The 25228-nt window shown below is 45.6% G+C and overlaps 6 protein-coding genes across 6 annotated transcripts in view; 1 reads left to right on the top strand and 5 right to left on the bottom strand.

Annotated features, from left to right (window-relative positions):
- The window catches only part of LOC144697120 (uncharacterized), a 432856-nt gene that overhangs the window by 48125 nt on the left and 359503 nt on the right, over nt 1–25228 (bottom strand). The window lies entirely within an intron of this gene.
- The window catches only part of LOC144697094 (uncharacterized), a 391382-nt gene that overhangs the window by 70288 nt on the left and 295866 nt on the right, over nt 1–25228 (bottom strand). The gene's annotated exons all lie outside the window — the stretch shown is intronic.
- Nucleotides 1–25228, bottom strand: part of LOC144697244 (uncharacterized) — a 123031-nt gene that overhangs the window by 19177 nt on the left and 78626 nt on the right. The window lies entirely within an intron of this gene.
- The window catches only part of LOC144696929 (uncharacterized), a 164910-nt gene that overhangs the window by 111987 nt on the left and 27695 nt on the right, over nt 1–25228 (bottom strand). The window lies entirely within an intron of this gene.
- Nucleotides 712–2927, top strand: LOC144697088 (uncharacterized). Its single transcript, XM_078568904.1, has one exon. The coding sequence runs from the start codon at nt 840–842 to the stop codon at nt 1764–1766; it is 927 nt and encodes a 308-aa protein (XP_078425030.1). The 5' UTR covers nt 712–839; the 3' UTR covers nt 1767–2927.
- Nucleotides 8702–14499, bottom strand: LOC144697209 (uncharacterized). Its single transcript, XM_078569102.1, has 2 exons — nt 14403–14499; nt 8702–10214 (listed from the first exon to the last, which is right to left on the bottom strand). Exon 2 carries the CDS (start codon nt 9884–9886, stop codon nt 9212–9214), a length of 675 nt encoding a protein of 224 aa, XP_078425228.1. The 5' UTR covers nt 9887–10214; nt 14403–14499; the 3' UTR covers nt 8702–9211.

Below are 25228 nucleotides of genomic sequence, written 5' to 3'. Positions count from 1 at the left end.
AGATGAGGAGGAATTCCTTCACTCAGGGACTGGTGAAGCTTTAGAATTCTCAACCCCAGAGAACTGTGGAGGCTCAGTCATTAAATATATTCAAGACAGAGATTGACAGGTTTTAGATAGTGAAGATATTAAGGGATATTGGGGATTGTGTGGGAAACTGGTGCTGAGGTAGATCAGCCATGATCTCATTGAATGTCCAAGCAGGCTCAATGGGCCGAATGGCCTCATACTGCTCCTATTGCTTATGATCTCTGTCCTGACAGGAAGTGGTGAGCGTGGATCTGTCGATCAACATGAACCTTCAGGAGAATTGGGAGGGTGTATATTAGGTACAGCAGAGTAAGAATGGAGAGAGGGTGTGTGGAACAGAGATTCACAGCTTTTGGGGAACGAGAGAGTAAAGAATGCCCCACAGAAGCTAGAATTGTCTGTTCTGAATTTCTAACCTGTACTGATCGTGATGACGGTTGTGAATTCTATTCTTTTTACAGGATGTCAGCAGGGGAGGATTTACAGACAGAAATCTGAAATCAAAGGTTAAGTTCTTACAGAGTCACTGGGCTCATCAGGACCTGAATATCATTGGCTTTTGAATCTAGAAGGAGAAATGTTTGTCTGTTCTGTCTACTTTAAAAGATTTTAAACATCAGTGTGACTGGAAAAGCACCGACACACACACACAGTGATCCAGTGCACTGACTGTGGAAAGAGCTTTAACCAGTTACACAGGCTGAAAAAACATTGCACCATTCACAGCGGGGAGATCGTACACAAGTTCTGTGCAAGGACGAGGCTTCAACTGATCGTCGAACCTGGAGAGACACAAGGACACGCGCACCATGAAGAAACCGTGGAAATGTGGGGAGTGTGGGAAGGAATTCAAAGCTCCGTCTGAGCTGGAAACTCATCGACGCAGTCACACTGGAGAGAGACCATTCACCTGCTCCGAGTGTGGGAAGGGATTCGCTCGGTTATACAACCTGCAGACACACCAGCGAGTTCACAACAGGGAGAAGCCGTTCACCTGCTCTGAGTGTGGGAAGGGATTCGGTCAGTTATTTAGACTACAGTCACACCAGCGAGTTCACACCGGGGAGAGACTGTTCACCTGCTCTGAGTGTGGGAAGGGATTCAGTCAGTTATTTAGACTACAGTCACACCAGCGAGTTCACATCGGGGAGAGACTGTTCACCTGCTCTGAATGTGGGAAGGGATTCACTCGGTCATCCAACCTGCTGAGACACCAGCGATTTCACATTGGGGAGAGGCCGTTCACCTGCTCTGCATGTGCGAAGAGATTCACTCAGTTATCCCACCTGCAGAGACACCAGCAAGTTCACACTAGGGAGAGGCCGTTCACATGCTCTGCATGTGCGAAGGGATTCACTCAGTTATCCCATCTGCGGACACACCAGCGAGTTCACACTGGGGAGAGGCTGTTCACCTGCTCTGAATGTGAGAAACAATTTACTCAGTTATCCCATCTGCGGATACACCAGCGGGTTCACACTGGGGAGAGGCTGTTCAATTGCTCTGAATGTGGGAAGGGCTTCACTCAGTTATGCCATTTGCAGGCACACCAGCGACTTCACACTGGGGAGAGGCCATTCACCTGCTCTCAGTGTGGGAAGGGATTTATTCAGTCATCCCACCTGCTGAGACATCAGCAAGTTCACACCGGGAGGAGGCTGTTCACCTGCTCTCAGTGTGGGAAGGGTTTCACTCAGTCATCCCACCTTCTGAGACACCAGCAAGTTCACAAGTGATTCCAGGGGTTGGATTCTGCTGTTATTGCTGTTGTTAATCACATCCAGGACTGAACCATGTTCATCCTGACAGTTGATGAATTGGGAAGATTGGAGGGTTTCTTTCTGCTGGACTGGTCAGTCTTATGACTTTGCCCCAGTGGCTGATGCTCTTTGAGACTTGTTGCGAATATCTAGTTTCATATTTCACAGGGATCACAGGATGAAAGGGTGTTTGGAATGTAAAAGATATTTAGTTTGCATTTCTATTTGGAACCACCCAAATCATGCCATGTTGCCATGGAGATGGGCTGTGCTGGTTAGATGGTTCTTCTGTATAATTTATCTGGGTGTTTCTCACAGAAGAAAACTATCACAGTTTGAGTGTCAAGTTGGCTGTGGTAGATTGGGAAACTACATGAAAATTTATGATGGTAGACAGGCAATAGCTAACATTGAAGGAATTATTACACATTTACAAACAAATATAAATCCCTTTAAGGAATAAAAATCCAACAGGAGATGTGATGTAACCGTGGCCAACAGAAAAGATAAAGATTGCATTAGATCAAAGGAAGAGGCTCATAAAGTGGCCAAAAAAAGTAGTAAGCCCGAGGATTGAAGCTTTTTCAGAATTCAGGAAAGGAGGACCAAGAAACTGATAAAGAAAGAGAAAACCGAACATCAGAGCAAACTGGTGAGAAACATAAAAAGCAACTGTAAAAGCTTCTATAGGTATGTGAAAAGGAAAAGATTAGCAAAGAGAAATGTGGGTCCATTCCAGGCAGAGAGGGGAGAATTTATAATGGGGAATAGGGAATTTGCAGAGAAACTAAACAATGTGTGTCTGTCTTCACAGAGGAAGATACAGAAATCATCCCAAAAATACTAGAGAACCAAGGGACTAGTGAGCATGAGGAACTGATAGAGATTAGTATTGGTAAAAAAGTAGTACTGGAAAAATGAATGGGATTGAAAGTTGCTAAATCCCCTGGACCTGGTGATCCACATCCCAGAGTGTTGAAGGAGGTGGCTGTAGAGATAGTGGATGCATTGGTGATCATCTACCAAAATTCTATAGATTCTGGAATGGTTCCTGCAGATTGGAAGGTGGCAAATGTCACCCACTATTTAAGGAGGGAGAGAGAAAATGGGGAACTACAGACTTGTTAGCCTGATGTCAGTAGTCGGGAAAATGCTGGAATCTATTAAAAAGGATGTGATAACATACACACATATGAATTAGGAGCAGGAGTAGGCCACTCGGCCCCTAGAGCCTGCTCCACATTCAATATGTTCCTGACTGGTCTTATTGTAACCTCAGCTCCACATTCCTGCCTACCCTGATAACCTTTTACTTCTTGCTTATCAAGAACCTTTCTAGCTCTGCCTTAAAAATATTCAAAGACTCTGCGTCCCCCGCCCTTTGAGGAAGAGAGTTCCAAAGACTCACTACCTTCTGAGAAAAAAATGTTCTCCTCTGTCTTAAAGAGGCGACCCATTACTTTTAAACCGTGACCTCAATTTCCAGATTCTCCCACAAGAGGAAACATCCTTTCCACATCCACCCTGTCGAGGCCCCTCAGGATCTTATATGTTTCAATCAAGTTGCCTCTTACTCTTCTAAACTCCAGCAGATACAAGCCCAGCCTGTCCAACCTTTCCTCATAAGACAACCCACCCATTCCAGGTATTAGTCCAGTAAACCTTCTCTGAACTGCTACTGTACACCGTATTCCAGATATGGTCTCACCATTGCCCTGTATAACTGAAGCATAACCTTCCTACTTCTAATGATAACCTTCTGTGGTTAGCTTTCCAAATTACTTGCTGTACCTGAATAATTAGCTTTTTCAATTCTTGCACAAGGACACCCAGATCCCTCTGCATCTCAGAGCTCTGCAATCTCTCACTGTATGCTTATTTTTTATTCTTTCTGCCAAAGTGGATATGCTCCATTTGCCTGATCTTTCCCCACTCACTTAACCTGTCAATATCCCTTTGTAGCCTTATGTCCTCTTCACAACTTACTTTACTACTTATCTTAGTGTCATCAGCAAATTTAGCAACCATACCTTCAGTCCCTTCGTCCAAGTCATTTATATAAGTTGTAAAAAGTTGAGGCCCCAGCACTGATCCCTGTGGCACACCACTTGTCACATTTTGCCAAGCAGAAAATGGCCCATTTATGCCTACTCTCTGTTTCCTGTTAGCTGACCAACCTATCCATGCTCCTACATCTTACCTCCTACAGCGTTAGCTTTTATTTCCTGCAATAACCTTTGATGTGGCGCCTTATCAAATGCTTCCTGGAAATCTAAGAATAGTATTCCACTGGTTCCCCTTTATCCACAGCAAATGTTACTTCTTCAAAGAACTCCACTCAATTGGATAAACATGATTTCCCTCTCACAAAACCGTGTTGACTCTCCCTATGACAGATGTTAAGCTAACTAGCCTGTCGTTTCCAGTTTCCTGTCTGCCTGCCTTTTTGAATGAAGGAGCTACATTCACCATTTTCCAATCTAATCTTCCCCGAACCTAGGAAATTTTGGAAAATTAAAACAAATGTATCAACTATCTCACTAGCTACTTCTTTTAAGACCCGAGGTTGAAGTCCATCAGGACCTGGGTTCTTGTCAGCCTGCAGCTCCAACAAATTTACTCAGTACCACTTCTGTGGCAATTGTAATTTTCTTGAATTCTACCCTCCTTTCCATTTCCTGATTTACAGCTATTTCTGGGTTGTTACTTGTATCCCCTATAGTGAAGACCGATGCAAAATACCTGTTCGATTCATCTGCCATCTCCTTATTTTCTATTATTAATTCTCCAGACTCACTTTCTATAAGACCGACAATCACTTTGTTAACTCTATTCTTTTTTAAACATCTATAGAAACACTTAGTATCTGTTTTTCTATTTCCAGCTAGCTTTCTCTCATACTCTAATTTTTCCCTCCTTATCAATCCTTTAGTCAGTCTTTGCCGTTTTTATATTCTGTCCAGTCTTCTTACCTGCCAGCTCTTTTCACTTTAAGTTTGATGCTATCTTTAACTTTTATAATTAACCACGGATGGCGGGTCCTCCATTTGGAATTTTTCTTTCTTGTTGGAATGTATCTAATCTGTATATCCTGAAATATCCCCTTAAATGTCTGCCACTCCATCTCAATTGACGCATCCCATAACGTAATTTGTCAGTTCACTTTAGTTAGCTCTGCTTTCATGCCCTCATAACTGCCCTTCTTTAAGTTTAAAATACTAGTCTTGGACCCACTCTTCTCTCCCTCAAATTGAAGATAACATTGAATCATATTGTGATTGCTGCTACCTAGGGGCGCCTACACTATGTCATCATTAATTAATCTTATCTCATTGCACAATATCAGGTTTAATCTCACCTGCTCTCTGGCTCCAGAATGTGCTGTTCTAAGAAACTATCCTGAAAATGTTCTATGAACTCCCTATCTAGGCTACATTGGCCTGTCTGATTTTTCCAGCGTATACGTAGATTAAAATCCCCCATATTTATCACTGTAACGTCTGACAAGCTCCCATTATTTCTTCCTTTATACTCCATCCTACCATGTGGTTACTGTTAGGGGGCCTGTACACCACTCCCACAAGTGACTTCTTGCCTTTATCATTTCTCATCTCAACCCAAACTGCTTCTACATCCTGGTTTCCTGAACTTAGGTCATCCCTCTCTATTGCGGTAATGCCATCATTAATTAACAGTGCCACCCCTTTACCTTTTCCAAGCTTCCCGTCCCTATTTAATGTCATGCATCCTTCAATATCATTTAGCCTGTTAGTCTCCAAAGTCCAGGGAGGTATTGCAAATGTCAGATTTTGTGAACAGCTATACTTCAATTGTCTATTTAATTTCCAGATAGAATGATGTTGGGAGTCTGAATAACTAATTGGCATTTCTACCTGGATCCAAGGCCCATGTGATTCACGTTGCCATGGAGATGGGCTTTGATTGGAGAAGGATCCATGGGAAGCTATTGTAGGATCAGGTTGTAAAGTTCTCCTAAAAGGCATCTCTGAATTTCACAGACCGATCAGTCTGCCAGGATCCAAGAGAGAGAGAGAGAACTGATAGAGGCGGCAAGTCTCTTTCAACACACGCGAATGTGGATGGGACCTTGTGCTCAGATTGAAAAGACCAAATTCATGAGGATTTAAAATGAGACTGGAAGATTCGCTTTGCTTGAGTTATAGGGAGAACCCAGGAGAACCTTCACAGTGAAAGACAGTTCTGGGGTTAGAGGTTGCCAGACTGGGAAAGGAAAAGAATGGAAGTAAACACTCGGGAGCAAATAATCACTTTGGACAGGTTCCAGGATAATTGAGTGTCTACTTCAGGAACAGAGTAAAGTATAATCATGGAGTGGGATTTTTCATTATGTTAAAAGTCAAAGAGCAAAGTTCTGTTTGATAGTTTAAGGTATACCTTGCCCACAAAAATGGTGTTTAGCTAATGTTGCTTTTAGTTTGTTTGTTGCAGTAAAAGTCATAATACTTGAAGTCCTGTCGTGTGATCCTTTAATTTGTTCACTGACAATTTGAATTTCTTTTTACAATTTACCGGTCTTTACAGAGATCCTATTTGGTTTAGAGCCGCAAGTTTCAACTTCCCATTTGAGCCTCCAGCACCTTTCTGTCTCTCTATTGCTCGTGTCAATGACAGCCAGGCGACGGAGCTGAGGGCTGAATTTAACTGAGAATAACGGGGCCTGTGCCCCAGTTGGGAAACTGCCATGGGCATCGCACTAATAGAGACAGGAAAGTGCTGGAGGACTGACTGGGAAATGGGCCTCCAATCAATCGGGGCACGGAAGACTGGAGCTGATGGTGACACAACCCCTGGGGTTCAGTGCCTTTGTGTCCAAAGCAGGAGTCACAGGAACAGGGTACAGAGGAGCCGAAGAGAAACCATTTGGGTCCAGAACATTGTGCACATCCTTTTACTCTGGTTGTCTTTGATCCCCAAGTAATTTTCTGTTTTTTTTAACCATGTTCAATTTCATTAATAAACTTTTATCAGTAAAGTTATTTGATTTTTCTGGACTTTCCATGATTAGATTTCTGCACTTTAGGGAAAATGGGTGAGAGGGGTTGGCAGGCTCTTTAACAGAAAGTGAGTCCCTCTAAGGTAATTGACAAAGGAGCCAGAGGGGGAGATGAGATTTTATTTTTGACACAGCGATGTTAGAAAATGGGGTTCAGGGAGTCAATTAATCCTTTATCCCCTTTCCCAAACTCTGAAATGATTCACAGTGATAACCCTTATTGGTGACAGTGGTTAGATTTTATTCAGTATAAATAAGACCTGACACACGCTCATGTCTGAGCAGTAGTATCAAAGTGCAGCAGCGTTACCATTACACTCTGGGTAGAAGCACCATCTCCATGTAAATACTCCCTGGTCTGCCCCAGATGCCATGGCACCAGTCAATGCAATATGTAAAACCTCTACAAATCTCTGTGCTCGGGGAATCCCTTCTGATACTTTTTTACATCACAAAGTCTATGGAGACTGATTTAACCCAATCATTGCTGAGCTAACATTTGAACGGACCAATTACAAAACCTGTCATTGAACCATCTGTACCCGCCCAAGCCACATCAAACTCTCAAACAATTGGCTTCCCACGCTCCGTCCCCGGTACAGGGAGTCAGCATTCCCATGCCAAGCAGTGAAAACATGGTGGCCTTGACACCTAGGTGTCGTTTAGGATTCAAGGCACTCTTGTTTTCTCTGTCCTCTGGGAGCTGTTCTTCTCCCTGTTCCCACATAGCAAGTCGTCTGTTCTCAGCTCTGCCAGATTTCTGCTGAAGTTTGGCCCCTTTTACACCTTTCAGTTTTTCAATGTGATTTTCCTTAAAAAAAAGGTTCAGAGGCAAATGATAGAAATATCTCCCAGAGAAATCTATCAAGTTATTCATCTCATCTACACCTCCCTGGCTTTCACTCGAATGTAGGTGGATACCAGATTGATACATTCCACTGATCATCCGGGTGAGTTACTCCAATTCCTTTACTGTCCAATACAATATATTCATCATATCTTTAAAACAGAAATCAAACATTCCCAATTGATTTCAGGCATTAACATCTTTTGTTTGCTCTTTATTGTGGATGTCAGGCTGGGGTTGATCTCCTTGGAGCATAGGAAGTTGAGGGGAGATTTGATAGAGGTGTACAAGATTATGACAGGTTTAGATCAGGTGGACAAAGAAAAGCTGTTCCCATTCGCTGATGGTACAAGGATGAGGGGGACGGAGTTAAGGTTTTGGGCAGGAGATGCGGGGAGGGTGTGAGGAGGAATATTTTTACACAGTGAGTGGTAATGACCTGGAACTCGCTGCCTATGAGGGGGGTGGAAGCAGAGATGATTACAATTTCAAAAGGCAATTGGATGGGCACTTGAGGGAAAAATGGACTTGATGGGCTGAATGGTCTCCTTGTAAGTCCTAATGACTCCATGATCCAAAGATAGAAATTTCAGCTGCTCCAGTCTCTCCAACTAACTGAAGTCCCTCATCCCTGGTGCCATTCTCGTAAATCTCCTCTGCACCCTCTCTAAGAACTTTACATCTTTCCTAAAGTGTGGGGCCCAGATATAGGGTTCCATTCTAGAGGGATAAAATTGAAAAGCAGTGAGGTTATGTTCAACTTGTTTTGAATCATGGTTAGACTACACTAGGAGTACTGTCAACATTAGTGATCTCCATTTAGAAAAAGGAAATAGAGGCACTGGAGAAGGGGCAACACAGATTCACAAGAATAAAATCAGAACTGAGAGCATTTAACCCTCAGGAAAGGCTGGGGCTGCTTTTCTCTAGCAAAGAGAAGACTGAAGGGTGACCTGATGAAAGTCTTTAAGATGATGAAGGGGTTCAATAATCCAATAGGGATTTCATGAGAAACCTCTTTACCCAGCGAGTGGTGAGAATATGGAATTCACTACCACAGCGAGTGGTTGAGGTGAATAGCATGAATACATTTAAGGGGAAGCTAGATACATACATGAGGGAGAAAGGAATAGAAGGATATGCTGATGGGGGGGAGATGAAGAGGGGTGGGTGGAGGCTCATGTGGAGCATAAATACTGACAGAGACCAATTGAGCCGACTGGCCTGGCCCTGTGCTGTAGACTCAATGGAACAGAGATAAATGTATTTATTTTAGATCTACCTGTAGTGGTAGGAAAAACACTATTTACTATCCAGGGTAAAATAAATATCCTTCATCAGCTTTTGGGGATCATTTCAGTGGAAATGTGCACTCCCAGGCTCAAAGAGCATCAGCCACTGGAAGCAAAGTCGTGAGACCGGCCAGTCTAGCAGAAAGAAACTCTCCGACCCTCCCACTTCACCAAGTGTCAGAATGAACATGGTTCAGTCCTGGATGTGATTAACAGCAGCAATAACAGCGGAATCCAATCCCTGGAATCACTTGTGAACTCGCTGGTGTCTCCGCAGGCTGGATAAATGAACAAATCCCTTCCCACACACAGAGCAGGTGAATGGCCGCTCCCCTGTGTGAATTCTCTGGTGTTTCTGCAGGTGGGATAACTGAGTGAATCCTTTCCCACACTCAGAGCAGATGAATGGCCTCTCCCCAGTGTGAAGTCGTTGGTGTGTCAGCAGACTCGATGTGTCAGCAAATCCCTTCCCACACTCAGAGCAGGTGAACGGCCTCTCCCCAGTGTGAAATCGCTGGTGTGTCCGCAGGCTGGATAACTGACTGAATTTGTTCCCACACACAGAACAGCTAAACGGCCTCTCTCCAGTGTGAATTCGCTGGTGTGTCAGTAGGTTGGGTGACTGAGTGAATCCCTTCCCACACTCAGAACAGGTGAATGGCCTCTCCCCGGTGTGAACTCGCTGGTGTGTCCGCAGGTGGGATGACCCAGTGAATCCTTTCCCACACTCAGGGCAGGTGAATGGTCTCTCCCCGGTGTGAACTCGCTGGTGTGTCAGCAGGTGGGATGACCGAGTGAATCCCTTCCCACATTCGGAGCAGGTGAAAGGCTTCTCCCCGGTGTGAATGCGATGATGAATTTCCAGTTCAGACGGGATTCGGTAGCGCTTCCCACAGTCTCCACATTGCCACGGTTTCTCCATGGTGCGGTTGTCCTTGTGAATCTCCAGGTCTGGCAATCAGCTGAAGTCTCGTCCACACACGGACACTTGTACTCTCTCTCTACACTATGATGTCTACTCAGGCTGTTTAACTGGTTCAAGCTTTTTCCACACTCGGGTCTGTGTGTCTCGGTGCTTTTCCAGTCACGATAACGTTTAAAATCTTTTGAAGCAGACAGAACAGACAAACATTTCTCCTTCTAGATTCAAAAGCTGAGAATATCTGTGTTCCGATGAATCAAGCAACTCTGTCAGATCTTGACATGTTTGTTTTGAGGTTTTTGTATGAAAATCCTCCCCTTGTGATATCCTGTCACAAAAAGTTTGTAATAATCAGTACAGGATAACATTTTAGAACTGAGAATTCTAGTTCATGTGGAACATTCATTCTTCTGTCATTCCCCAAAAGGTGTGAATCTCTGTCCCATACACTCTTCCTCCATTCTCACTCTGCTGTACCTAATATACACCCTCCCAGTTCTCCTGATTCATGTTGACCAACAGATCCATGCTCACCGCTTCCTGCATTTTCAGCACAAAGAGACCTGAAAATCTTCAAGTAGGTGGTTAAACATATATGTCTATCTTACTGCATGAAAAATGTGTAATAACCTGCATTGTCTCACTTGATTAAGATACAAGGGGAATGTGAAGAAGGGCTCTATTTATCCCCTAGAGGACAAGGGTAGCAGATAGATGGGGACACGACCACCCCCTGCAAGTTCCCCTCCAAGTCACTCACCATCCTGACTTGGAAGTATATCACCATTCCTTCACTGTCGCTGGGTCAAAATCCGGGAACTCCCTCTCTAACTGCACCGTGGGTGTACCTACACCACTTCGACTGCAGCGGTCCAACAAGGAGGCTCACTGAGTCACCTTCTCAAGGACAATTAGGGATGGGCATTTGAAATGCTAGCCTAACCAGGGCCCTATGAAAGAACAGATTGAAAATGCAGACAGCGTGCAGTCATGACCTGGAACTTGCTGCCTAAGAGGGCGGTGGAGGCAGAGACGATCAATAATTTTAAAATGAAATTGGATGGACACTTGAAGGAAACTTCTGGGAGACAGAATGGAGATATTGAGGGTGAAAGGGGACGGGAAATACAGGACTGGAGGTGTTGTATCTGAATGCACACAGTATACGAAATAAGGTAAATGAGCTTGTGGCACAGATTGAAATTGGCATGTGATGTGATGATGTGATGGGCATTACGGAGACATGGCTGCAGGGGGATCAGGACTGGGAGCTAAATATCCAAGGATATGCATCCTAACGAAAAGATAGGCAGGTTGGCAGAGGGGATGGGGTTGCTTTGTTAGTAAGAAATGAAATTAAATCGATAGCAAGAAATGATGTAGGGTCAGATGACATAAAATCTGTGTGGATAGAGTTGAGGAACCGCAAAGGTAAAAAAACCATAATGGGAGTTATGTACAGGCCTCCGAACAGTAGTCAGGATGTGGGGCACAAGATACACCAGGAGGTAGAAAAGGTGTGTAAGAAAGGCAAGGTTACAGTGATCATGGGGGATTTCAATATGCAGGTAGACTGGGAAAATCAGGTTGGTAGTGGATCCCAAGAAAAGAAATTTGTGGAATGTCTACGAGATGGCTTTTTGGAGCAGCTTGTGGTGGAGCCCACTAGGGAACAGGCAATTCTAGATTTAGTGATGTGTAATGAGGCAGATTTGATAAAGGAGCTTAAGGTGAAGGAACCCTTAGGAGGAAGTGACCATAATATGATAGAATTTGAGAGGAAAAAGCTGGAATCAGATGTAACGGTATTACAGTTGAATAAAGGCAACTACAGAGGCATGAGGGAGGAGCTGGCCAGAATTGACTGGGAGATGAGCCTAGCAGGAAAGACAGTGGAACAGCAATGGCAGGAGTTTCTGGGAGTAATTTGGGAGACACAGCAAAAATTCATCCCTAGGAAGAAGAAGCATACTAAAGGGAGGTCGAGGCAACCATGGCTGACAAGGGAAGTCAGGGACAGCATAAAAGCTAAAGAGAAAGCATACAATGCGGCGAAGAGCAGTGGGAAACCAGGGGATTGGGAAGCCTACAAAGACCAACAGAGGACAACTAAAAAAGAAATAAGGAGGGAGAAGATTAAATATGAGGGCAAACTAGCCAGTAATATAAAAGAAGATTGCAAGAGTTTTTTTAGATATATAAAGGGTAAGAGAGAGGCAAAAGTAGACATTGGGCCGCTGTAAAATGACGCTGGAGAAGTAGTAGTGGGGAACAAAGAAATGGCGGAGGAACTGAATAGGTACTTTGCGTCAGTCTTCACAGTGGAAGACACAAGTGACATCCCCAAAGTTCAAGAGAGTCGGGGAGCAGAGGTGAGTATAGTGGCCATTACCAAGGAGAAGGTGCTAGGAAAACTGAAAGGTCTGAAGGTGGATAAATCACCTGGACCAGATGGATTACACCCCAGAGTTCTGAAGGAGATAGCTGAAGAGATAGTGGAGGCGTTAGTGGTGATCTCTCAAGAATCACTGGAATCAGGGAGGGTCCCAGAGGACTAGAAAATTGCTAATGTAACACCCCTGTTTAAGAACGGAGTGAGGCAAAAGTCAGGAAACTACAAGCCGATTGGCCTGACCTCGGTCGTTGGTAAGATTTTAGAGTCCATTATTAAGGATGAGATTTCAGAATACTTGGAAGTGCATGGTAAAATCGGGCAAAGTCAGCATGGTTTCATCAAGGGGAGGTCATGCCTGACAAATCTGTTAGAATTCTTTGAGGAGGTAACGAGTAGGTTAGACAAAGAAGAGCCAATGGATGTTATCTATTTGGATTTCCAGAAGGCCTTTGACAAGGTGCCGCACAGGAGGCTGCTCAGTAAGATAAGAGCCCATGGTGTTAGAGGCAAGGTACTAGCATGGATAGAAGATTGGCTGTCTGGCAGGAGGCAGAGAGTGGGGATAAGGGGGTCCTTCACAGGATGGCGGCCGGTGACTAGTGGAGTTCCGCAGGGGTCAGTGTTGGGACCACAACTTTTCACTTTATACATTAATGATCTAGATGAAGGAACTGAGGGCATCCTGGCTAAGTTTGTAGATGATACAAAGATAGGTGGAGGGACAGGTAGTATTGAGGAGGCAGGGAGGCTGCATAAGGATTTGGACAGGTTAGGAGAATGGGCAAAGAAGTGGCAGATGGAATGCAATGTGGGCAAGTGTGAGGTCATGCACTTTGGTAGGAAGAATAGAGGCATAGACTATTTTCTAAATGGGTAGAGAATTCAGAAATCTGGAGTGCAAAGGGATTTGGAAGTCCTAGTCCAGGATTCTCTTAAGGTTAACTTGCAGGTTGAGGCTGTAGTTAGGAAGGCAAATGCAATGTTGGCATTTATTTCGAGAGGACTAGAATATAAAAGCAGGGATGTGCTGCTGAGGCTTTATAAGGCTCTGGTCAGACCACATTTAGAATATTGTGAGCAATTTTGGGCCCCGTATCTCAGAAAGGATGTGCTGGTCCTGGAGAGGATCCAGAGGAGGTTCACGAGAATGATCCCAGGAATGAAAGGCTTAACATATGAGGAACGTTTGAGGACGCTGGGTCTATACTCGATGGAGTTTAGAAGGAAACGGGGAGATCCGATTGAAACTTACAGAATACTGAAAGGCCTGGATAGAGTGGACGTGGGGAAGATGTTCCATTAGTAGGAGAGACTAGGACCCGAGGGCACAGCCTCAGAGTAAAGGGAAGACCTTTTAGAACAGAGATGAGGAGAAACTTCTTAGCCAGAGACTGGTGAATCTATGGAATTCATTGCCACAGAAGGCTGTGGAGGCCAGGTCATTGAGTGTATTAAAGACCGAGATAGATAGGTTCTTGATTGGTAAGGTGATCAAAGGTTACGGGGAGAAGGCAGGAGAATGGGGTTGAGAAACTTATCAGCCATGATTGAATGGCGGAGCAGACTCGATGGGCCGAATGGCCTAATTTCTGCTCCTATGACTTATGGTCTTATGGAATGAGACCAATTGCATTGCTCTACAGAGAGTTGGCACAGACTTGAATTGCTGAATGGAGCCTTCTGTGCCATAATGACTCTATGATTGGAAATATATAACATACTTACTGTAATAAAATTACAACACTAGAAATAAGAATAAGTGAAGTTTAGATTACCATGAATCTTATATCTGATATGTACCATAAAACAATACTGGACATATCTCTGTCCCATATTAATTTATTGTCCCCTTAAATGTCAGCCATCTCCTGGGGAAACCACCACTTTAATTGTGAACATGAGAAAAGAGACCATCCTTTCATCCAGCCAAATAAATGTGTCAAGCTGAGGGAGCAAAGGATGTCAATGTCTTTAAGAGAGGGAGAGACCTGGGCCAACGTTTCCAGAGTCTGCACCCTCCCTGGATTCACTTCCTTTCCCTTCAGTTCCTGCAAGTCAACAATTTCCCCCCAGAATGAGAAAAGAAATGGAAAGGGGGAGAAAAGAAAGTGTTTTACTCACAGATGTTGGACACAGGAGGAAGTTTTAGTCTGCGTTTTAGTTTCAATCTTCATTCACACAAAGCCCGCACGCTGATTGGCTGGAGGATCAGAGTCCTTCCGGTCCTCCAACTCTTCCTATTGGTCATTCCCTCAGCATGAAGGGAAGGGGCGGGTTCTCCCCGCACATGCGCAGCTTCCCCTCTCCCGAGTTCTCCGAGCGGCTTCTCGCTCTGGCCGGAGCCGTCAGCCGGTTGCCTGGAAACCTTGGCTCGAGGAAGTGGAGCGGGAGGGGGGAACAATGGGTGGGGGCAGGGCTCCCGTGTCCGCGCGCCTGGCCTGCATACTGGAACCCGAGGACGTCACCGCGGAGCAGAGTGATTCTTATTGGCTGATTCGGGCAGGGTTCCATTGTGGACGTCACAACGCGGAAGTTGGACAATGAGCTTCAGACTCAAACTTATGAGATAAAAACAAAAAACTGCGGATGCTAGAAATCCAAAACAACAACAGAATTACCTGGAAAAACTCAGCAGGTCTGGCAGCATCGGCGGAGAAGAGTACAGTTGACGTTTCGAGTCTTCATGACCCTTCAACAGAACTAAGTAAAAACAGATTTTTTTACTTAGTTCTGTTGAAGGGTCATGAGGACTCGAAACGTTAACTTTGTTCTTCTCCGCCGATGCTGCCAGACCTGCTGAGTTTTTCCAGGTATTTCTGTTCCTGATTTTGTTTCAGACTCAAACTTCCTCCTCTGGGCAACATCTGTGAGGAAATCAATGCTTCCCCCTTTCCATTTCTTTTCTCATTCTGGGGGCAAATTGTTAACTTGCAGGAACTGAAGGGAAAGGAAGTGAATCCAGGGAGGGTGCAGACTCTGGAAAGGTTGGCCCAGGTCTCTCTCTCTCCCTTAAAGACATTGACATCCTTTGCTCCCTCAGCTTGACACATTTTTTTGTCTGGTTAAAAGGATGGTCTCTTTCCTAATGTTCACAATTATAGGGGTGATTTCCCCAGGAGATGGCTGACATTTAAGGGGACTGTAAATTAATACAGGACAGAGATATGTCTCGTGCTGTTATATTGTACATATGCAATGTATTATTTCTGGTTCTGTATTAAAATGCATTTATTATTTCTAGTCTTGTAATATAGTACTGTAGCTACATTATATATTTCCAGTCACGATGGCACAAAAGGAGTCCATGCCAACTCCCAGTAGAGCAATCCAGTCAGTCCCATTCCCCCTCTATATCCCCATTCCCTACAAGTTTATTTCCCAGCGAATTTCATTTTGAAATCATTGATTGTCTCCGTTTCCACCAGTCAGTGAGTTCCAGGTCTTGCAGCCTGTACAAAGATTTTCAGCTCTCCGTGTCCTGCACAGGAAATACTGAGCATGAATCTGTCGATTCGCATGAAACGGCACCTTCAGGAGAATTGGAAGGGTCGAAAATTAGTTACAACAGAGTGAGAATGGAGTGAGAGTGTGGGGGACAGAGATTTATAACTTTTAGGGAATGAAAGCAAAGAATGATCCAGAGAAACTAGAATTGTCTTTTCTGAATTTCTATCCTGTACTGACAGTGATGACTTGTAAACTCCTTTTACAAGATATTAGAAGGGGAAGATTTGCAGACAGAAATCTCAAACCAAATGTCACGTCAAGATCTGACAGAGTCACACAATTCATCAAGACCCGAATATCATTGGCCTTTGAATCTTGAAGGAGAAATGTTCGTCCGTTCTGTCTGCTTCAGAAGGTTTTAAACATCAGGGGGACTGGAAAAGCACCGAGACACACACACCCGAGTGAGAGTGTTTCCAGTGCACTGAGTGTGGAAACAGCTGTCACCAGTTACACAGCCTGAAGAAACATCGCATCATTCACAGCGCAGGAGAGTGGACACATGTTGTGTATGTGGACCCCTCAGTTAATTACTGAACCTGGAAAGACACGAGGACACCTGCACCATGAAAAGACCGTGGAAATGTGGGGACTGTGGGAAGGGATTCATATCCCCAACAAAGCTGGAAATTCATCGACGCAGTCACACCGGGGTCAGGCCGTTCACCTGCTCTGAGTGTGGGAAGGGACTCACTCATTCAACCCACCTGATGAGACACCAGCAGGTTCACACCGGAGCGAGACCATTCACCTGCTCTGAGTGTGGGAGGGGATTTAAACATTCATCCACCCTGTGGACACACCAACGAGCTCACACTGGGGAGAGCCATTCACCTGCACCATGTGTGGGAAAGGGTTCACTCGGTCTTCCAGCCTGCTGACACACCATGTCACTCACACCAATGAGAGATCCTTTAAATGCTCTGACTGTGGGAGTAGCTTCAAAAGCTCTCGGGAACTGATGTCCCACCAGCGTTTTCACACTGAGGAGAGATCGTTCAGCTGCTCTCACTGCACAAAAAGGTTTCAAAACTCATCCAACCTGCGGGAACACCAGCGAGTCCACACCAACGAGAGGCCATTCACCTGCTCTGAGTGTGGGAGAAGATTGATTCAGTTGTCCAAATTGCAGATACACCAACGACTTCACACTGAGGAGAGGCCGTTCACGTGCTCTGATTGTGGGAAGAGATTCAGTGAATCATCCACCCTGCTGAGACACCAGTGAGTTCACACCGGAGTGAGGCCATTCACCTGCTCCGTGTGGGAAGCGATTCACTCAATTCTCCAGCCTGCTGAGACACCAGCGAGTTCACAATGGGGAGAGACCATTCACCTGCTCAGAGTGTGGGAAGTGATTCAGTGGTTCATCGAATCTGCTGACACACCAGCGAGTTCACACCGGGGAGAGACCGTTCACTTGCACGCAGTGTGGGAAAGGATTCACTCTGTTATCCAACCTGCTGAGACACCAGTGAGTTCGCAAGTGATTACAGGGGTTGGATTCTGATGTTATTGCTGCTGTTAATCACATCCAGGACTGAACTATGTTCATTCTGACACTTGGTGAAGTGGGAGGGTCGGAGGGTTTCTTTCTGTTGGACTGGCCGGTCTCACGACTTTGCTTCCAGTGGCTGATGCTCTTTGAGCCTGGGAGTGCACATTTCCACTGGAATGATCCACACGAGTTGATCAAGTACATTTTTATCCTGGATAGTAATGAGTGTTTTTCCTACCACTGCAGGTAGATCTAAAATAAATACATTTGTCTCTGTTCCATTGAGTCTAAAGCACAGGGCCAGGCCAGTCGGCTCAATTGGTCTCTGTCAGTATTTATGCTCCACATGAGACTCCACCCACCCCTCTTCATCTCCCCCCATCAGCATATCCTTCTATTCCTTTCTTCCTCATGTATGTGTCTAGCTTCCTCTTATTCACCTCAACCACTTGCTGTGATAGCGAGTTCCACATTCTCACCATTCACTGGGTAAAGAGGTTTCTCATGAAATCCCTATTGGATTATTGAACCCCTTCATCATCTTAAAGACTTCCATCAGGTCACCCTTCAGTCGTCTCTTTTCTAGAGAAAAACAGCCCCAGCCTTTCCTGAGGGTTAAATACTCTCAGTTCTGGCTTTATTCTTGTGATTCTTTGTTGCCCCTTCTCCGGTGCCTCTATTTCCTTTTTCTAAATGGAGATCATAGATGTTGACAATACTCCCAGTGTAGTCTAACCATGGTTCAAAACAGGTTGAACATAACCTCCCTGCTTTTCAATTCTATCCCACTAGAATGGAACCCTATATCTGGGCCCCACACTTTAGGAAAGATGTGAAGTTCTTAGAGAGGGTGCAGAGGAGATTTACGAGAATGGCACCAGGGATGAGGGACTTCAGTGAGTTGCAGAGGCTGGAGCAGCTGAAATTGTTTTATTTTGACCATCGTGACATTAGAAATGAGCAGGAGGCCATTCATCCCATTCAATCCATGCCAGATCTCCAGGGAGCCCCCTGCTAAGATAGCACCCGCCTTTCTTCCTTCTCGCCTGTTCGCCAAAAGCCACCACATCCCCCCGTCCCCGCCCCACTCCCCAAGCTGCCCAAACCCACCTAGTCCAATACCCCGGACGTATCTTGCTCCACGATTCATTGCTGGAACCGGTTGCAGTCCTGGAAGTGCCCTAATGCCCTCTTGGCATGGTTGGATTGCCGGAGCTGCTGCCCAATCCGATTTGTCGGTGGCTCCTGAGGGCGGGACTCCCTCCCCAGCGAGGGGCAGAAGTCCTGGAAGTCTCACCCTGCCCCCGCTGAACCCGCCCGCAGTGTGTTCTGGCTGCGGGGTGGGCTGGTGTGCAGCGAGTCAGCTTCCGTAAAGTCATAGCGTTATTACGGCACAGAAGAAGTCCGTTCGGAAACTGGAATGTGCACTGACTTCCTGTGGAGCAATCAGTCAGTCCCATTGCCCCTCTGTATCCCCATAACCCTGCAAGTTTATTTCCTTCCAGTGTCCATCCAATTTCATTTTGAAATTGTTTATTTCCCTTTCCACCACCCTTGTTGGCAGCGAGATCATGACCACTCTGTGCCTAAATAAAGTTCTTCCTCACATCCCCCTCCCACTGTATCTTTAAGAAATACAGTACTGTACATCACTCATTTTCAGTCCAGTTATACGTACATGTATATATATATATATATATATATGTGTGTGTGTGTGTGTGGAGATATACAGCCTGCATAAAGAATTTCAGGTCTCTCTGTCCAGGACATGAAGCTGGATTTTTAATCTTTGACAAGAAGGATGAGCAAATTGTGCCTGTGTAGTTTTAAGACAATTTGCATTTTTTCTCTGATTCTTATCACCTGATGCCATTAATCCTTCTCAAACACTCTGATGAGAAACATCAGGTATTGTTAAGGGGAGACGATAATGTCCTGATTGAGTCAACTGCAGATCCACTGACTTTCCAAAAACAGTTGCTTTATCTTGCTCCATGTCCAGTTGCATTTGTGCCTTTTTCATGGAAGGTTTACTCAACAGGAAGGGTATCTCACTAGAGTCTACACCAGTCCTGATAAAGTGGCTGACTCCAGCTATGTTGCATGGAATCCCAACTCTTTTTAGTGATATCAATGTGTTCACATCACCAAACTTAAACAAGTAGAACTTTCATACTCCTTAACCCTGTGTCGATCGTCACTATGAGGTGAATCTGGGTAACATTTTCACCAATCTGATCCACATACTGTCGAGGTGCAGCCACTATCTAACACAGCACAGTTGAATGTGACTAACATACTCATCACTGGACCAAAGCTCCTTGTGACTAGTACAATTCCTTCAGAGTGATCATCATCATCGTCTTCAGCCTCAGAATTCTCTGTATCATGTGTCACTTCGAAGACCCTGATTTTCCACTTTGGGCAGTTCATCACATGATGATATTTTGAGTCAGACCTGAAACACCTGTTAATTGTTCCCTGGTCATTCCTGGGGGTCATTCACCTATTAGTGCTGTTCCAATCCTGTCTTTTGTTGTGATATCCAGACCTGCTAAAGATGCTTTCACCCTCATTTGAAACCTGTCAAAGTCCAACTATCCAATAGATCATCTTTCTTTCAAATCTCATCAATGAACCCGAATAGAAGATCCAAACCTTCATCAGTATCCAACTGATGGGCATCCAGCTCACTAAATACTTTGCTTCTGATTTACTTTTGTTGGGAAGTGACAATACCAAGACCAGACCTTGTTTCCTCCTCGGTAGGGACGTAACCCGTGTCCACATCTCCACTTCATTCTTCCACTGGTCGTGTGGCTCAGACTCCGAGAACATCGGCGGGTAATCAGACCCTGACAATTTCCATAATATAAAAGCAAATTACTGCAGATGCTAGAAATCTGACACAAAAACAGAAAGGGTTGGAAAAACTCAGCAGGTCAAGCAGCATCTGTGGAGAGAGAAACAGAGTTAACCTTTTGTGTCCGTATGACCCATCTTCAGAGCAATTCCCTGACAATTTCCACTTGTTTTCAGCCATTTTGCACAAAAGCTACTCGGATTGTAAGCTTCTGTCTGAAATTTTATTTTCCTTCAGTTTCCAACCTCCACCATTAGACAAGTACTCTCTGTTACCATGTTATAATCCTGACAGCCTGATGGTGAAGGAAGAAACTGGGGCCAGTCTTTGTTTGGTGTAGATTTATTCACAGTGTGAAACATTACAGGTATATACCTCCTGAATACACCCCATTATGTGTCAGTAGTGTCTCTTTATATGTGCTCAAGTAACCATCCACTAAATGTCCTGCACGTGGATATATATTACCTCAATTGACACAATTAACTCCCACAGACCGAGCAGGCTGGTTAACCGAGTGAATTCCTTCCTACACTCAGAGCAGGCAAACGGCCTCGCCCCAGGGTGACCCTGTTGATGTGTCAGCAGGTAGGATGAAAGAGCGAATCCCTTCCCACACATGGAGCAAACGAAGGGCCTCTCTCCAGTGTGAACTTGCCAGTGTGTCTGCAGATGGGACGACCGAGTGAATCCTTCCCACATCGAGAGCGGGTGAATGGTCTTTTCCAGTATGAACCTGTTGGTGTGTCAGCAGGTGAGATAACTGAGCAAATCCCTTCCCACACACAGAGCAGGTGAACGGCCTCTCCTTGGTGTGAACTACCTGGTGTGCCACTAGGTGCGCAGACTGAGTGAATCCCTTCCCACACTCAGAGCAGGTGAAAGGCCTCTCCTCTGTGTGAACTAACTGGTGTGCCACAAGGTGTGAGGACTGAGTGAATCCCTTCCCACACACAGAGCAGGTGAATGGCCTCTCCCTGTTGTGAACTACCTGGTGTGCCACTAGGTGCGCAGACTGAGTGAATCCCTTCCCACACTCAGTGCAGGTGAACAGCCTCTCCCCGGTGTGAGCGACCTGGTGTGCCACTAGGTGGGATGAATGAGTGAATCCCTTCCCACACACAGAGCAGGTGAATGGCCTCTCCCTGGTGTGAACTACCTGGTGTGCCACTAGGTGGGATGACTGAGTGAATCCCTTCCCACACACACAGCAGGTGAATGGCTTCTCCCTGGTGTGAACTACCTGGTGTGCCACTAGGTGGGTTGACTGAGTGAATCCCTTACCACACTCAGTGCAGGTGAACGGCCTCTCCTCAGTGTGAACTACCTGGTGTGCCACTAGGTGCGCAGACTGAGTGAATCCCTTCCCACACTCAGTGCAGGTGAACGACCTCTCCTCTGTGTGAACTGCCTGGTGTGCCACTAGGTGGGATGTCTGAGTGAATCCCTTCCCACACTCAGAGCAGGAGAACGGCCTCTCCCTGGTGTGAGCAACTTGGTGTGTCACTAGGTGGGATGACTGAGTGAATCCCTTCCCACAAACAGAGCAGGTGAACAGCCTCTCCCCAGTGTGAACTACCTGGTGTGCCAGTAGGTGGGATGACTGAGTGAATCCCTTCCCACACTCAGAGCAGGTGAATAGCTTCTCCCTGGTGTGAACTACCTGGTGTGCCACTAGGTGGGATGAATGAGTGAATCCTTTCCCACACACAGAGCAGGTGAGCAGCCTCTCCCTGGTGTGAGCTACCTGGTGTGCCAGTAAATGTAATGGTTTACTGAATCCCTTCCCACACACAGAGCAGGTGAGCGGCCTCTCCTTGGTGTGAGCTATCTGGTGTGCCACTAGGTGGGATGACTGAGTGAATCCTTTCCCACACACAGAGCAGGTGAGCGGCCTCTCCCTGGTGTGAGCGACCTGATGTGCCACTAGGTGTGAGGAATGAGTGAATCCCTTTCCACACATAGAGCAGGTGAGTGGCCTCTCCCTGGTGTGAGTGATCTGGTGTGCCACTAGGTGTGAGGAATGAGTGAATCCCTTCCCACACACAGGGCAGGTGAATGGCCTCTCCCCGGTGTGAATGTGTCGATGAGTTTCCAGCATAGATGTGGTTTGGAATCCCTTCCCACCGTCCCCACATTTCCACAGTTTCTCCATGATGCGTGTGCCCTCGTGTATCTCCACGTCTGTTGATCAATTGGTGCCTTGTCCACACTCAGAACACATGCGTGGTGTCTCCCCTTTGTGAACGGTGTGATGTTTTTTCAGTCTGTGTAACTGGTTAAAGCTCTTTCCACAGTCGGTGCACTTGAACACTCTCACTCGGGTGTGTATGTCTCGGTGCTTTTCCAATCACACTGATGTTTGAAACATTTTGAAGCAGACAGAACAGACAATCATTTCTCCTTCTAGATTCAAAGGCCGATGATATTCAGGTCCTAATGAATCGAGTGACTCTGGCAGATGCTAACGTGAATTTTGGTTTGAGAATTTCTAGCACAGACGGGTTCCGGAATCCCTTCCCACAGTCCCCACATTTCTATGGTTTCTCCATGGTGTGGGTGTCCTTATGTCTCTCTGTGTTTGACGATCAGTTGAAGCCTCATACATGCAGATAACACATGTACAGTCTCTCCCCGCTGTGAATGGTGTGATTTTTTTTTCAGGCTGTGTAACTGGTTAAAAGTCTTTCCACAGTCGGTGCACTGGAACACGCTCACTCGGGTGTGTGTGTCTCGGTGCTTTTCCAATCACACCAATGTTTAGAATCTTTCCCCACAGACAGAACAGACAAACGTTTCCCAACATTCAAAGGTCAATTATGTTCAGGTCCTGATGAATTGAATGACACTGTGAGATCTTGATGTGATTTTTGGTTTGAGATTTCTGTCTGCAAATCCTCCCCCTCTAATATCCTGCAAAAGGGGTTTACAAAAGTCATCACTGTCAGTACAGGATAGAAATTCATAACAGACAATTCTAGTTTCTATGAAACATTCTTTCCTCTCCTGTTCCCCAAAACCTGTAAATCACTGTTGCACACACTCTCCCTCCAATCTCACTCTGCTGTACCTAATATACAACCTCCCAATTCTCCTGAAGGTGCAAATTCATCCCGATTGACAGATCCATGTTCAGTACTGTCAGTCCAGCAAACAGAGCTGTGAGCCATATACATGAACATATTACAGGAGTACAAATGTTGTAATATAATAGAATATGTACTGCATGATTAGAGGTATGGGGGAATGCAAGAAAGAACTGTATTTCGGAGTGAGTGATCATGACCTGGAATTCAATGTCTCTGAGGATGGTGGAACTGAAGATCATCATTGATTTCAGAATGAAATTCGACGGACACTTGATGGAAATATACTTGCAGGGGAACGGGGATATAGAAGGGGGTATATGAATTCCTTCTGTGTCGTTATGACCCTATGTCTAGAAATATAGACACAGCTACATTCCTATACTACAAGACTGGAAAGGATAATAAATTAATTTAATTATAGGACGACAAATAATATATCTAAACTGTTCCCGATCACAACATTAGACACATCTCTGTCCTATATTAATTCACTGTCCCCTTAAATGTCAGCCATCTCCTGGGGAAACCACCCCTTTAATTGTGAACATTAGGAAAGAGACCATCCTTTTAGCCAGACAAATAAATGTGTCAAGCTGAGGGAGCAAAGGATGTCAATGTCTTTGAGAGAGAGAGAGAGAGAGAGACCTGGGCCAACCTTTCCAGAGTCTGCACCCTCCCTGGATTCACTTCCTTTCCCTTCAGTTCCTGCAAGTCAACAATTTCCCCCCAGAATGAGAAAAGAAATGGAAAGAGGGAGAAAAGAAAGTGTTTTACTCACAGATGTTGGACACAGGAGGAACTTTTAGTCTGTGTGAAGCTCAATCTTGAATCACACAAAGCCCGCGCTCTGATTGGCTGGAGGACCAGAGCCCTTCCGGTCCTCCAACTCTTTCTATTGGTCAGCCCCTCAGCATGAAGGGAAGGGGCGGGCTCTCCCCCGCACATGCGCAGCTTCCCCTCTCCCGAGTTCTCCGAGCGGCTTCTCGCTCTGGCCGGAGCCGTCAGCCGGTTGCCTGGAAACCTTGTCTCGAGGTGGCGGAGGGGGAGGGGGAACAATGGGTGGGGGCGGGGTTCCGTGGCCACGCACCTGGCCTGCAGGTTGGAACCCGAGGACATCACCGCGGAGCAGAGTGATTCCTATTGGCTGATTCAGGCAGGGATCCGTTGTGGACGTCACAATGCGGAAGTTGGACAATGAGCTTCAGACTAAAACTTCCTCCTCTGGGCAACATCTGGGAGGAAATCAATGTTTCCCCCTTTCCATTTCTTTTCTCATTCTGGGAGCAAATTGTTGACTTACAGGAGCTGAATTCAGCTGTTCTGATTTGCTATCATCGACTGACAGTGATGACTTTTGTAAACACCTTTTACAGAATATTAGAAGGGGAGATTTTGCAGACAGATCTCAAACCACATGTTACAGCAAGATCTGACAGAGTCACTCAATTCATCGGGAGCTGAATGTCAATGGCCTTTGAATCTAGAAGGAGAAATGTTTGACTGTTCATTCTGCTTCAGGTTTTAAAATCGGTGTTATTGGAAATGCACTGAGACAGACATATCCGAGTGAGAGTGTTCCAGTGCACTGACTGTGGAAAGAGCTTTGACCAGTTACGCAGCCTGATAAAACATCACGGGAGGGTCTGTACACATGTTCTGTGTGTGGACTGCTCAGTTGATCATTGAATCTGAGGCGACCAAAGGACACCCGCACCATGGAGAAACTGTGGAAATGTGGGGACTGTGGGAAGGAATTCATAACCCCATCAAAGCTGGAAATTCATCGACGCAGCCACACTGGAGAGAGGCCGTTCACCTGCTCCATGTGTGGGAAGGGATTCACTCATTCATCCCACCTGATGAGACACCAGCGAGTTCACACCAGGGAGAGACCATTCACCTGCTCTGACTATGGGAAGGGATTCACTCAGTCGTCCCACTTGTGGATACACCAGCGAGTTCACACCAGGGAGAGTCTGTTCATCTGCAC

The sequence above is a fragment of the Cetorhinus maximus genome, chromosome 23, assembly GCF_964194155.1.
Source record: "Cetorhinus maximus chromosome 23, sCetMax3.hap1.1, whole genome shotgun sequence".
Taxonomy (NCBI): Eukaryota; Metazoa; Chordata; class Chondrichthyes; order Lamniformes; family Cetorhinidae; genus Cetorhinus; species Cetorhinus maximus.
The sequence above is the reverse complement of the archived record's forward strand: the minus strand, read 5'-3'. Positions and strand labels throughout refer to the sequence as shown.

Excerpts from the sequence above, each read along its gene's own strand:
- LOC144697088 (XM_078568904.1), top strand. The coding sequence starts at position 840 with ATGAAGAAACCGTGGAAATGTGGGGAGTGTGGGAAGGAATTCAAAGCT.
- LOC144697209 (XM_078569102.1), bottom strand. The coding sequence starts at position 9,886 with ATGGAGAAACCGTGGCAATGTGGAGACTGTGGGAAGCGCTACCGAATC.